At 44.8% G+C, this 14,296-nt stretch overlaps 2 protein-coding genes and 1 non-coding gene across 4 annotated transcripts in view; 2 read left to right on the forward strand and 1 right to left on the reverse strand.

Moving 5' to 3' along the window:
* On the forward strand, window positions 1-5,654 carry Bud31 (BUD31 homolog). Its single transcript, XM_003470019.4, has 4 exons — window positions 1-121; window positions 3,556-3,678; window positions 3,874-4,040; window positions 5,443-5,654. Exons 1-4 carry the CDS (start codon window positions 28-30, stop codon window positions 5,491-5,493), a joined length of 435 nt encoding a protein of 144 aa, XP_003470067.1. The 5' UTR covers window positions 1-27; the 3' UTR covers window positions 5,494-5,654.
* Window positions 5,323-14,296, reverse strand: part of Ptcd1 (pentatricopeptide repeat domain 1) — a 24,747-nt gene continuing 15,773 nt past the window's right edge. For both annotated transcript variants that reach the window (XM_005003705.4, XM_063234170.1), the window contains exons 6-9: window positions 9,751-10,458; window positions 8,311-8,427; window positions 7,373-7,555; window positions 5,323-6,029 (exon numbers count right to left, since the gene is read on the reverse strand). In XM_005003705.4, coding sequence (XP_005003762.1) covers window positions 5,847-6,029; window positions 7,373-7,555; window positions 8,311-8,427; window positions 9,751-10,458 — 1,191 coding nt within the window. In that variant the 3' untranslated portion in view covers window positions 5,323-5,846. The remainder of the gene's footprint in view (window positions 6,030-7,372; window positions 7,556-8,310; window positions 8,428-9,750; window positions 10,459-14,296) is intronic.
* On the forward strand, window positions 12,535-12,641 carry LOC111756941 (U6 spliceosomal RNA). The gene has a single exon (XR_002791335.1). It is a non-coding gene; the product is annotated as a U6 spliceosomal RNA (small nuclear RNA).

Below are 14,296 nucleotides of genomic sequence, written 5' to 3' on the forward strand. Positions count from 1 at the left end.
GCCAATTATCTTGTAAGGGGGGAAAAAATGCCTAAAGTCAAAAGAAGCCGGAAAGCTCCCCCAGATGGCTGGGAGTTGATTGAACCAACACTGGATGAATTGGATCAAAAGATGAGAGAAGGTGAGTGAGGTGCTTCTGCCTGTGTTGGCTGTGTGGAGACTCAGCCTTAGGTTCCTCCAAGATGAGGCACATAGTCAGTGCAATAAGATGCTTGTCTTCTGACACTAGAGTATATATACTGCTTGCTTATCAATGTAGAATGCTCCAACTACTGGAAGACAAGATTAACATTAATGAAAAGGACCTTTAAAAAGTTTTTGGACCAACTTGAATATAAAGGCTTTAAGGACTATACTTCAGAACAGTTAGTTACTTTTCTCTTGTTGCTGGGACAAGATACCCAATTCCCAAAGTTAAAGGGGAAAAGGTTTATTTAGCTCACAGTTTGTAGAGGTTTCAGTCCATAATCTGCTCGATCCAGGGCAGGGTGGCACATAGCAGAGGGGCAACTGTTGTGTTCATGATGTTGAAAGACAGCAAAAGCAAGGGCAAAAAAGGGAAAAACAAACCTCTTCCTGCCTGTTTTATCCCGATTGCTGGGATTAGGGTGGTGCCAGTCCAATCAGTGGACTGATCTAACACTCATCCTTAATCCTAGCATTGAGCCATTTGAATCAGTCACAAACTCTAGATTCAACTACTTCTGAAAACGCCACATCTAAAAGTGCATGAGGCTTTGGGGGGACATCCAGACACAAACCGTATAAGTAGTCTATACTGTTTTGGTTAGGTGTATATTAAAAATTATACAAAAAGTAATATTTTGAGATGTCACCCTTCACTTTTTTTTTTTTTTTTTTTGGTGGTGTTTGAGATCAAACCCAGAGTCTTGTGTGTGCTAGGCAAGCATTTTACCTCTGAACTATACCCCCATTCTCTAAACCAAGCTTTTAAGTGCTTGTGTACAATGAATCTAACCACTGTTATGAGATCACACCTTCAACAATAATTACTAAATCAGTTTTAAATTCTTTCCCCTTTTTATAACTGATTTTGCAGATTACATTTATTAAATATCCAGAACTTACAGTAATCAATGTCATTGTGGGCTGAGAGATTTCATCCCCAATAGTTGTTTATGAACAACAGAGGTCAATTTTGATTGCTAAAAGAGAATTGCCTTACTACAGTGGGTATGAGTACAGTCGACTCCTGAAATTCATGGAGGTTATGTTCCTAGTGCACCCTTGAATTGTGAAAAATCGTAAATTTCAGATATGATAGAAAAATGCCTGTGTCTGTTTTTACAGTTTAGACACTAAATATGGTATATCTCCCAGTTACATAATTGAATAAATACTGTATTTAAAAAGCCTTAAAAGCTGTAGGGCATTTTGGTGGCATCTTAGGAATCTTAGGACTTCAGAAGAACAAAACTGAGTACACTCAAGATAGCTACACAAGGTATAGCAACCTGTTAGGATTCCGGAATGCTGGTGCATCTGTTGTAAATGAGTTACAGGGCAGCAGCCAGTCAGCAACAGTGACAACAGTAACACTTGCAGAGTGGCTACTTGCATACCTCCCACTAAGAAAACAACTGCAGATAATACTTCGGCTTTCTGTGAATCAGCAGGGTGGTGGAGGGCAAGAATAATTATTAGTTAGGTTCTGAGGAAAACTACACAAATGATTGAGGCCTCAAACTCTGAACCTCTGCTTTGTAGAACCTCTGAACTCTACTGTACCACTTGATCTTATGCCATGGAAGGAGGAGTCATTTGCATACTGCTGAAAACCTTCAGATTGTGCATTCCTTTTGGTTCTCTTCCTCAGTCCTAGAGGATTTACCTGGAAAATGAAATTAGTCACTTTAAAGATCATTAAGTTACGTATCTGTAAGCCCAAAATTATCTTGAGAAATTACTAGGCTATAAAAATAGGTGTAGAGAAATGAGACCAGAGTATTAACAGAGATTATTGTTGAATGTTTTTGAGACTGTTTCTAATTTATTTAATTTAAAAGGCATTTTAAAGTTAAAACAATTATGTTTCAATCACTTTTTTCTGATAATTACTTGGGAGATAATCACTTGCTGAGAAATTCACTGTTAAAGTATCCAATTACGAGGTTTTTGGTATATTCAGAGTTGTGCGGGCCTCACCAGTCACTTTTACACTTTAAGCTTCTTCATCCATGTTGAAGCATGCATTTCAGTATGTGTCTGCACGTGCACACACTGCACATGCACACAATGGCGATTGAATCTGGGCCTTTACAGTGATCTACATTCCCCATCCCCCTTTTATCCACTTAATACTTTTGCCCAAGTGTCACTGGGGCAGGAGCACATTTGTTTACATACTTATGATCCTGAGTATTACTCACAGGAATCATTTCAACCTGTTGATTTGTTTCTTTTTTTTTTTAAAGACATGGTCTTGCTATGTAGTTCAGGTTAGCTTTGAATTACCTATGTAGTGCAGACTGGCAAACTTGCAGTGATCTTCCTGCCTCAGTCTTCCTACTGCTGGGATTATAAGTGTGCCTCACCATGGCCAGCTCAGTTGAAATTTTTGTATTGAATAAATTTGATAAAATTGTCATATTTCCTGTTACATTTTTACGAAAATAATGGAAAAATATGCAATTTTTGGTTATCGTGTATTTAAATAATTAGACTGGTAAGTTATTAAAATTTTAAATCAGGGTCTTGCTAAGATGCTATATTGCCCAGGCTGGGCTTGAATTTGAGATTCTCTTGCTTCAGCCTCCCAGAACGCTAGGATTAACTTCATTCCTTTTTATGGCTAAATAATATTCCTTTGTATGGGTATACCACAGAGTTCACCCATTCATCAGCTGGAAAACTTGTAGGTTGCGTCTGCTTTTTCACTACAATGAACGTTCATGTACAAATGTGCATGTGCCTGTGTGTTTTCAATTCTTTTTGGTGTATTCCCAGGAGTGGGACTGGTGGGTCATATAATGACTTTTAAGTTCTGTTTTTAAGTTTTTAAAGGCCTGCCAAATTGTTTTCCACAGTAGCTGCACTCTTTTTACATTGCTATCACAGTGGTATGTGTGAACTCCAATTTCTCTACATTCTTACCATCATATTGCTGTCTGTCATTTTGATTATAGCTGTACTAGTGGATATAAAATGGTTATTTTTTATTTTTTTATTTTTATTTTTTTTTTGAGATAGGGTCTTACTGTGTAACACAATTGGCTTCAAACTTGTAATCCTCCTGTCTCAGCTCCTCTAGTGCTGGAATTGTAAGCCACCATGCCCAGCTCATTATCCATGGTCAACAGCCCCTACCCCCTGCAAAAAAAAAAAAAACCAAAAAACCCTCCATATTGTGCAGTTGCAGGGCTGGGGGTTTAGCTCAGCAGCATAAGCGCCTGCTTTGCAAGCAGGCAGTCATGAGTTCGATCCCTGGTACCGATAAAAACGAAAAAGACAAAAAATAAAAAAATATTGTGCAGTTGCAGACTAACTCTACTCTGTAAAACAAGTACATTTACTTTTTTTTTCTTCTTTCTCCAGCTGAAACAGAACCTCATGAGGGAAAGAGGAAAGTGGAATCTCTGTGGCCCATCTTCAGAATCCACCACCAAAAAACCCGCTATATCTTTGATCTCTTTTATAAGCGGAAAGCCATAAGCAGAGGTAATTGGCTAAATTCTCTCTTGGCCTTTGAATTTGCATAATTTCAGAATTATATAGGTTAACAATCCTTATCCTTGCAACCAAAGCATCATGAGTTTTCTTACCACTAAAGATGGGGAGATTTTTCTTTTTAAACAAGGGTGGGTCAGGTTTGTTATGCTGTGGTCTGAAGCCCTTTTGTCATCTTTCTGACAGAACTCTATGAATACTGTATTAGAGAAGGCTACGCAGACAAAAACCTGATTGCAAAGTGGAAAAAGCAGGGGTATGAGAACTTGTGCTGCCTGCGATGCATTCAGACTCGGGACACCAATTTTGGGACAAACTGCATTTGCCGGGTTCCCAAAAGCAAGCTAGAAGTGGTAAGGCCTGATGCTAAGGTTTGCTGTTTTCGTCGGTTTTTCAAAACTGCCTTAGTTGTCTCCATTTGGTTTTGTAACATTTGGATTGGCTGAAGCATGGTTTTAGTTACTGGAGTTCTGCTGTGTATCCTTCCTGCAACAAGTCCCTCTGTTGAGGGGTCTGTGCTAGCCAGGGTTCAGCAGTGATCCTGTTTTGTCTGGGACCAAACTCAACTCCACCTTTTGGGTAAGTGACCGAACTTCAGAGTGGTGGCAGGATTCCCATCAGGATGGGAATAGTAGCTGCTTGGTTCCTTTCCCTGTCATGTCACAACCACTGCAATTTAAGCTAGTCTGGACACTCTAGGAGTGGTATCAGGTGTGGAGTAGCTCAGCTTGGCTTTTCTGCCCTTGAGAATAGAACTGCAGAAGGAGTCAGTAACTGGCCCACTGCTCATGAGTGAGGCCACACAGTTGGCCCTATTTTAGGTCAGGCCAGATGGCACATATGTCAGCTTGGCCTTGCTTTCCCTTATTTCACACAGGCACCTCATCCCATGGTGCCCTTCACACTGTGGCACCAAGAGTCAGTTCCTGGAGCTTTGGGTCCATGCCAAGGGCTTTCACTCACAGGCCAGTGTGTCTCCTTTCATGTGTGGGGGCTCAAGCACAGGTGAACCAACGAGGGCACCTCTAGGGGAAGGCTCTGTGAGGCAGGCAGAGGGCTGGCACATGGCTGACCTCCTCCCCACAAGAGCCCAGGATTACCTGAATTTAACTGGGATTCACCATCTTCTTACTTTGACTACAATTTTGCTCATTCAAGAGAGTTCAAAATTCTCTAGGACATCTGATTTGCTGGGCAGACCCGCAGCCAAACACCAGGCCTGCAGGACAAGGCTGTCTGGCTGACCACATGAAGTCTGGTGCACTTACCCTTCTCCCCTAGTGTTCCTACCAACAAGTGTCCCAGTCAAGATGTGGCACTGAGCCTCTTGAGCACTAGCATTCCCACCTCAACCAGCAGAGAGTAAGAGTCATCCACACAAGACTTTTTTCTGAGCAAGAATGTATGTTGAATTTGCACAAATTAAATGCATACATCAATGCTGACAGTCATTTTTTTTTTAAACTTTTTTTGAGGCAGAATAGTACTATATAGTTGAGACTGATCTTAAACTCACTTTTAGCCCAAGCTAAAAGCTCAGTAGTCATCAGAGTGCTAGGTGTACACTACCACACCTGGCTCGTTTCCTTTTTCATGAGGGAATTGCAATCCTCGTACAGTACTGTCCAGGAAGGATTTTGAGAGGTATACTGCAGGAAGTCCCACTGGCATCCTACTTGGAGGCCACTGTGTGGGAGCTGCAGGGGTACGTGGCACTGGACATGGTGTCTCATGGTCAGCTGTCCTCTGTTGCAGGGTCGCATCATCGAGTGCACGCACTGCGGCTGCAGAGGCTGCTCTGGCTAAGGCCATCTGGCCCTGAGGCTTCTCCATCGTGGACTTTGGACCCCGGGAGCAGCTCTTTTTGGAGCAGCGCTCTGGGCCCTAGTTGGAGTGTGATCTCTTCAGGTGAAGGTTTGGTGTCCACCAGCTGTGATTTGTAATAATAAAGTCTTTAGGCCTCTTGAGTCTTGCATTCTTTCAGGGCAATAAGCCACAGAACCTAGAAGAGTGCCAGGCCTGGCCCTGGGGACTTTTTGTCCCTGAGGTTCAGTCAGAGCACCTGGGCCTGACAGATGTCCTCAAACCAATAGCAGCACGCTGAGACTCCCACCAGGCACTGAAAAGTCCACACATTTTGTGCCAGCCATGTGCCCTTATCACCTGCCCTCAAAGCTTCTGTCTGTACCAATGTCTCTGGCGGTGTCCTGGTCTCCTTTGGGTTTGGTCCGGAACACCTGCCAGGGGTGGGTGGTTTCCTCTGCTGGCATCACTTTCAGCCACTGTTTGTAATAAGCTCGGAAGCCATCAATCTTCTCCAAGTAGGTGTTCTTCCCTTGGTACTGTAATTGAAAAAAACATGGAGTCCAGGGGAGTCTTTGGATAATCCAAATCATTGCATTTCACCTACAGCTGATCCCAAACTACAGCAGCTGGCTCAGGACTTAAATCCGGTCTCTGCTGCTCACCCTTCAGGGGCCATAGGCGACAGCACAGGAAAGCTCAATATGGGAGTGTCTTCCTCCCACGCACTGCAATCCTTGACACACCAATGTCACCTTAGCCTGCAAACTAGAACCCTGGGCTCTACCAACAGTGGCCTGTACTCTGCTGAGTACTTCCCCTCCAGCATAGCTGCTGCCTCCCCAGGGAAGCAGTAAAAGGAAAAACAAGACACACCAAGTACAGTAGGTACTGAAGGAAAACTGAAAGGGGACTGTGCAGAAAAATGCTCAGAGATGAAGCATGTCTCCATATGTGACAAATGTTTGATTCAAAAGATTTAGCAATTCCAGACTTAAATGTACACACAGAATGGCCTGAAAGGACACAAAAAGCAAAACTTGCTGTGCATGGTGGCTCACACCTATAAAATCCTAGCACTCAGGAGACTGAGGCAGGAGGACTGTTGAATTTAAGGCCAACCTAAACACACAGCAAGACCCTGCCTCAGGAAAAACAACTTGACAGAATCACAAACAGAAATATAAAAAAGCCCCACAATTAAAGGGAACACTGCTACATGGTTTTTAATACAATGAACTTGAGGCCTCAGGTAGTCTTGTGACTGTTGCTAAACCTAAGAGGACCCCAGTGTTGGATCCTAAAACTCAGTGGAGAGAATCCACCAACCGAAAGTATTTACAACACATAACTAGCAAAGACTAGCCATCTGGTGGAGAACTCAGGACTCAATGAGGAAGTGTCCAAAGACACCCAGCTGTGCCCTCTGGCAGGCACAACCTTCCCTGTTCCCTGCTAAATCAGCTCCATCACTGTGGTGCTGCTGCCAGCCCACTGGATTCATAGGCAGCCTGCAGGAACTTGGGGCCCGTTAGCAGGGCAGACGGCCTCTACCTCTGGAAGCTTAGTGAAGGTGGCAGTCACACATATTACGGGACTGTATGCTGTGGGGAGAAGCAGGCAGCAGGACATTTTTGAAGAAAGCCTTTTCAAGCAAAGACCTACAGCAGAAAGAACCCGGCGAGTCTATTTGAGGCGGAGCGGAGACATGTTTCCAAGGCAGGTAAGAAGCCAGGGGACCAACGGTTGAGCATGACAAGACCTTTGGGACACACAGTCAAGACGTTCGGATCTCTCCTAAGGGAAACTGCTGGACAAAGGAATGCCAGCTCCAGGATGGCCATAGTCAAGGAGACAGCATCTCAGAGCTTGGTATCCTTACCCGGTCAAAGGTGGGTGGGTACTCGGCTGCAAACTCCAGTTGGCGGATGACCACTTCATTCACTGGAACTCTGCTGTGCTTCATGTCCTTCAGGATGTCGATGAGATAGCTGTAGTCCAACTTCTTAAGGGCTGCATTGATGAGGGTGCTGTAGATGTAGGTGTTTGGGATCATATGGGATTTCTGAAACATCGTGGACATCACACAATCAGCAAGATGTTGGCAGCTGTTGGGACCAACAGCTCACTGTAGCATATTCAGCTTGGGGAGCTGCCCTGCCAATCAGGTCTGCTCTAAAGACCAGCAGGGCCAGGAAGGGTAGGGCTTTATAGCAACAACACTCCCATCTAGAAGGAAAGTGAGCATGACCTGCCCCTCACCCCAGGGAACTGCAGTAAGACTGTGCTGCTCTGAGACCAACTGACTAGGGCAGCAAATGAGGCAGGAGGCTCATTTCATGACTCCTGTGTTTATGGGTGATATCATCACCAGGAGGTGGCAGTCTAGAAAAGCAACCGGCACTGGCTGGGTGATGCAAACCACCTGGGCCCAGGAAGTGCCCTCTGCTGAGGTTAAAAGAAAACCACTTAGTGCAGTCTCAATGGGGATTGGGCGGGATGTGTATCAGAACCATTTAGAGGCTGTGAAAACAATCTCTTGCCCCCTAGGACTTTTGATCCATCTCCATTTTAGACACACCTACCAGGTAAGGCACATCTCTGCAGTACCCCTCACCACCACAGTCTTCAAGATGAGAATGTCTCTGCTCTATGGGAATATTGTCACAGCAGCTCACCAAGGTCTCCTTGTCCCAAAGGCGGCTGATGGCCACTGCACTGGAGTAGAGCTGCCCCACCCTACCCTCAACTTCCTTGCAGACCTCTCCCAGAGTGCTCTAGAGCATCACGGGCATGCTGCCTAGGTCTGGATCCCCTCACCTTCATGTCTGCCAGCAGCTGCAGACCATCCGTGTGCCTGTGACACCCAATGGCCAGGTTGCAGAACGTGTGCAGATTGGGGATGAGTCCCCTCTTCGCCAGGACTGGCAAGAGTGCCTGAGGACAGACATGGTGTCACTATAACCTGTGACTCCAGTGTTGGTGAGACCTACAGCAAAGCTCTTGCTGGAGACCCCAGGGGCACAGCTCTGCATCCTGTGCAACTTTACTCAGGACACAACTCCCTAGCATGCACTGTGACCCCCAGCCTGCCTGTCCCTTCTCCATGAATGCCCTTCATATTCCCATCACTCCTACCTGCCGCCACTATGTGCTCCTCAGCTGGCCAACCCTGCCCTCAGTCCCAGCACAAGGTTCCTTGAGAACTGGGTGCAGAGCAGGAGTTAACACTGAGCAGTATGAGAAGTACTGGCTTAAGGAGCACCTGGACAGGCAGGAGGAATCAGGTTGCCCGCAAAGATTGGCTGAGCCAGAGAGGGCCTCCAGAAAGGTTTTATCATGCTTAGCCTGCCCAGAAGAAGATGTGGTCCCACTGTGAGCCTGCAAGGACAGGCCACAGCTACAGTGAAAGTGCCCTGGGTAGTGCTTCTAACAAAACAAAAAAAGTATCACATAAAGCATGTATGGTGGCACATGGCTATAATCCCAGCACTTGGGAGTTAAGGCAGGAAGATGACTAAGTGCAAAGCTAGCCTGAACTGCACAGTGAAACTGTATCTTGAAAAGACAAAAAAACAAAACCCTGATATGCTGGGCATTATGGTATATTTCCTTATTCCTGGCACCCTGAGAGGCTGAGGCAGAAGTATTCCAAGTTGAAGACTAGTCCAGGCAACTTAGTAAGATCCTGTCTCAAAATTTAAAAATCAAAAAGGATTGGGGATGTAGCTTAGTGTGAGGGCCTTGCAGTCAACCCCCTACTTCAAAAAACAAAACAAACATGCATACGCACATGCACAAACAAAAATTCAACAAATAACAAAAACCCTGTCAAGACCCTCACGTTCCCACCAGTGCCTTCTGGTGTGATCGGTAAAGGAGCAAATGGACAAGAGGCTCTAAGAAGAGCATCAAGCACAGAAGGAGCAGTGTCAGTCTGAGGCATTGAAGGCAGTGACATTCAGCAGTGTCACTGGAGCCATCAGAGGCTGCCTCCCACAGCACCTGCCCATTTTGTACCCCCACCCCGTGCCCATGTAATGACATGTTTGACACCACCACTTCCTAGGATCCTTCCCTACCAGTCCCTAAGATCCCCCAGGAGGGCAGCTATGTCTGGCTGGTTCATGGCTCCATCCCAGCTGTACCCAGGGCCAGATCTGAGAGGACTCCAGAGCTGTCTGTTAAGAGGTGAGCCATGTTTTAGGTGCAAGGGTCAGAGAAGGAAGGAAAGGGAGGTTCTCGCCCCAAGCCCCTTACCTTTGCCCCCTCCAGGTCCCCCAGCTTGCTCTTCTTCCTCATTAGTGTGTTGAAAAATGTCACATCGGCCTCCACCTGGTGCCTATCCAGGATGGTCAGCAGTGAGGACTCTGCAGGGCTCCCAGGCTCTACCACCTCAGCCAGCAGCGTGAGAGTCTTGATGTTGGGCCGCAGCCCATGCTCAGCCATCTTGCCTAGGAAGCCTTCCAGGCCCCCCATCAAGACCAGCCTGTCAGCAGGGGTGGTCACTGCCCCAAGTGAGACTACAGCTGGGGAGACAGCCCCAAGGGCCAGGAGGTTGACCTCCAGTTCTAAGGGAAGTGGCTTTGGGGGCCTGAGGGTAAGGGCTGCAGTATGGCTGGTCTCTTTGTTGGTTTCCACCTCAGGTTGGGCCTTATCAGACACTGTAGACTTCAAAGGCTCCGGAGGAACCTCAAGTGCTGGAGAAAGTTCCATGCAGAGTTGCCTCTCCAGGGCCTCCACAAGCAGTCTTGCTGATGTGCCACCACCTGCCCTGGGTGGGTCTCTCTTCCCTGCCCGCTGCTTGCCTTCCTGGTGCGGAAGCAGGACCATCTCCTCGCTGGACCTCAAGAGCAGCCTGGAGGCCACCTCTGGGTCTCCCAGGCCACAGTCTCGAGCTGCCCCCAAGAGCAGGTTATAGCCATGCCGGTTTGGCTTGATCCCCAGACTCAGCATCTGTCTCCACACCTGCCCGGAGAGAGACAAATACCAGCTCAGTGCTCCTGCCATTAAGAGCCTTTGGCAGAGGTGTATGGGCACTGTGAACTGACGGTCTGACCAGCAACCTCAAAAGGCACAAGAAGGGTAGGGATGTAGCTCAGTGGCAGGCCCCTTGGTGCATCCCCAGGACTGCCCCCCAACACATACAACTTCTTAAATTATTGCTGGGTATGTGATGGAATGGTAAAGCACTTGCCTAGTAGACATGAGGCCCTGGGTTTGATCTTCAGCTGCAGCAAAAAATAAAAAAGATAGTAGGGTATGGTAGTGCATGCCTGTAGTTCCAGCACTCAAGAGGCTGAGTCAGAAGGACTGGTGACTACTCAGAGTTCAAGATTAGCCTGGGTAACATAGTGAGACCTCATCTCAAAAAAAAAAAAAAAAAAAAAAAAAAAAATCAAACAAACAAAGAAAAAGCAATGATTCTAACCCAACACTCAGCTCTGGAAACTAAGAACTATGACAATTCTAAAACTTCCTAGGAAGGCTCATAGAGCCAGCAACTTTCTTTTCCCTCCTCAAATTCATCTCGAAACTGTTCTCATGTCTCACTGCTCTCTCCCAGAGTTCCTTTACCTGGGGTCCCTACCTACCTTCTCCTGCTTGCCCCTAAGGAATGGACAGGAGAGCCAAAGTTCTCCAAGAGTCCAGGCTAACATTTGAGGCTGGGACTCAGGAGCGTCCCCCAAGTGCCCACTCTTTACTCCTGCCTGATTTCCTTGAGATCAGCAGAAGTCAGGACAGAGCCAACACAGAACCAGCAGAGTACAGCACCAGTGCTAGGCAGGCGGCAGTGGAAGCCCTCACCTCTCCTAGATGTGACCCCAGGATCCTGTTTCCCTGTGGGACAAGATCATTCTTATCTCCACAGCATCATACCTAGTACATTCAATGTGAGATCAACAAATGTAGTTCTGATCACATCTGGGTAACTCTCATACTAGCCTAGACTATGCCATTTTTTTTCTTTTTTTGTGGTACAGGGGATTGAACTCAGGACTTTCACACTGAGTTACATCCCTAGCCCTTTTTTATTTTGAGGCCAGAGTCTTGCTAAGTCACTAAACTGCTCAGACTGGACATAAACTTACAATTTTTTTTGCCTCAGCCTTCCAGAATGTTAACAAGCTTCCAGCAAGTGCTAGTATGCCTGGCTGAAAACCATGCTGTTTCTGGATTTGCTTTGCTTTTCAGACAAGGAGATTCTCCTGCCTCAGCCTCCTGAGGGCTAGGATCACAGGCAAACACTTCCACCACACTATCTTTAAAATATCACATGAGGGCCGGGGATTTAGCTCAGTGGTGAGCCTGCCTGGCAAGCACGAGGTCATGAGTTTGATCCCTAGTACAAAAAAAAAAAAAAAAAAAAAAAAAAAATTGCCTGTGGGCTCAACAGATGCCTGCACTCATTCCAGGGCTGGGACACACATCTGACACTCACTTTCATCAGAGGTGTGGGTAGGGAAGACTGGGTCAGGCTTCAGCTAGCAAATCTTGCAAGAGGGCCACTGCCCACTGAGGCAGGGTCTTGGCAGCCACACCCCTCAAGGGATGATTGACAGAAGGGAAGTACAAGGGAAACCCACTATTTCACAGTAGAAGAGTGGTGGCAGGGGTTCAGGATTAGGAATCAAATGAGTATCAGTTTAACTCTGGGTGAGTGTCAGTAGCTGTGGGACCTATTACAAGCTACTGGTCTTTGCCTCAGTTCCCTCACCTGCAATATATGGCTACCAAGTCAGATATTATGGTTCATGCCTATAATCCCAGCAGGAGGGAGGAAGCAGGAAGATCAGAAATTCAAGCCCAGCCTGAACAGTTTAGCAAAACTCTGTCTCAAAATAAAATAAAAAGGCCTGGGGACGTGAAAGCCTTGGATTCAATCCTCAGTCTTAAAGAAAAAAAACAAAGGTTGGAAAAGGGTTTGAAACAACTAATACCTAACAGAAGCAGTGCAATAAGTACGTAACACAAACATTAGGGTAACAGATTACTTCTAACAAGAACAGATCTAAGCCAAGAACTAGAAAGAACCATATCTTAGTGCTCGCTTCGGCAGCACATATACTAAAATCGGAATGATAGAGAGCAGATTGGCATGGCCCCTGTGCAAGGATGACACGCAAATTCGTGAAGCATTCCATATTTTTAACAAATGGGTTTGATAGACATATACAGAATGTTCCACCCAACAACATCAGAATACACATTCTTCTCAGCAGTACATGGACCATTCTCTAAAATAGACCATATATTAGCTCACAGAACATATTTAAACAAATGCAAAAGAGTTGAAATCATCCCTTGCATGTTATCGGATCATAGCGCTCTGAAATTAGAAATTAATGATAAAAGATACTGCAAAAATCCCGCAAACACATGGAAACTGAATAACACACTCTTGAGTAATCAGTGGGTCACAGAAGAAATTAAAGAAGAAATTAAATACCTAAAAGAAAATGAAAATGCAGATACAACTTACCGGAATCTGTGGGATGCAATGAAAGCCGTCCTCAGAGGAAAATTTATTGCACTGAGTTCCCATATCAGGAAAACAGAACGAATACAAATAAATAACTTGATGCTACACCTCAAACAGCTAGAAAAAGAAGAGCAAGTCAAGCCCAAAGCCAAAAGAAGAGAGGAAATTATAAAAATCAGAGCAGAAATCAATGCAATAGATCTAAGAAAACAATCCAAAGAATCAACGAATCAAAGAGTTGCTTCTTTGAAAGAATAAATAAAATCGATAAGCCCCTAGCCAACCTTATTGAAAAAAGGGAAGAAAAAGCTCAAATTCATGCAATAAGAAATGAAAAAGGTGAAATCACTACAGACCCAATAGAAATACAGAACATCATCAACACCTATTTCGAAAATCTCTACTCTCAAAAGTTTGATAACACAGAAGAAATAGACAGATTCTTAGAAACATATGAAGTACCAAAGCTAGATCAAGAGGATGTAAAACTGTTGAATACCCCAATCTCTGTTAATGAAACTGAAAATGTAATTAAGTCCTTACCCACCAAGAAGAGCCCAGGCCCAGAAGGATTCACTGCAGAATTCTACAAGAAATACAAAGAAGACCTAATGCCAACACTCCTCAAACTATTCAATGAAATTGAAAGGGAAGCAATCCTTCCTAAGTCATTCCTGGAAGCAAATATTACTCTAGTATCAAAACCTGAGAAAGACCCAACTAAAAAAGAGAACTATAGACCGATCTCCCTAATGAACACAGATGCAAAAATCCTCAATAAAATATTGGCAAATAGGATGCAGCAAATCATCAAGAAGATTATATACTGTGACCAAGTGGGATTCATCCCAGGAATGCAAGGATGGTTCAACATACGCAAATCAATAAATGTAATCCACCATATCAATAAAGCCAAAAATAAGAATCACATGATCATTTCTATAGATGCAGAAAAAGCCTTCGATAAGGTCCAACATTTATTCATGATAAGAACCTTACAGAAAATTGGAATAAATGGTCTTTACCTCAATATAATAAAGGCCATTTATGACAAACCAACCGCCAGCATCATACTAAATGGCCAAAAATTGAAAGCCTTTACTTTAAAATCAGGCTCAAGACAAGGATGTCCTTTATCACCACTCCTATTTAATATAGTACTGGAAGTACTAGCCAGAGCAATTAGGCAAGAGAGAGAAATAAAAGGGGTAAAGATAGGAAAAGAAGAAGTTAAATTATCATTGTTTGCAGATGACATGATACTCTACATAGAAGACCCCCTAAACTCCATTGAAAGACTCTTAGATACAATAAATAAATTCA

The sequence above is a fragment of the Cavia porcellus genome, unplaced genomic scaffold (assembly GCF_034190915.1).
Source record: "Cavia porcellus strain 051 isolate PalLab524CR breed Dunkin Hartley unplaced genomic scaffold, mCavPor4.1 scaffold_23, whole genome shotgun sequence".
In the NCBI taxonomy this organism is placed as follows: domain Eukaryota; kingdom Metazoa; phylum Chordata; class Mammalia; order Rodentia; family Caviidae; genus Cavia; species Cavia porcellus.

Coding starts and splice junctions, on each gene's coding strand:
- Bud31 (XM_003470019.4), top strand. CDS start 28: ATGCCTAAAGTCAAAAGAAGCCGGAAAGCTCCCCCAGATGGCTGGGAG. Junction 122..3,555: donor GGATCAAAAGATGAGAGAAG/GTGAGTGAGGTG, acceptor TTCTTTCTCCAG/CTGAAACAGAACCTCATGAG. Junction 3,679..3,873: donor GCGGAAAGCCATAAGCAGAG/GTAATTGGCTAA, acceptor TCTTTCTGACAG/AACTCTATGAATACTGTATT.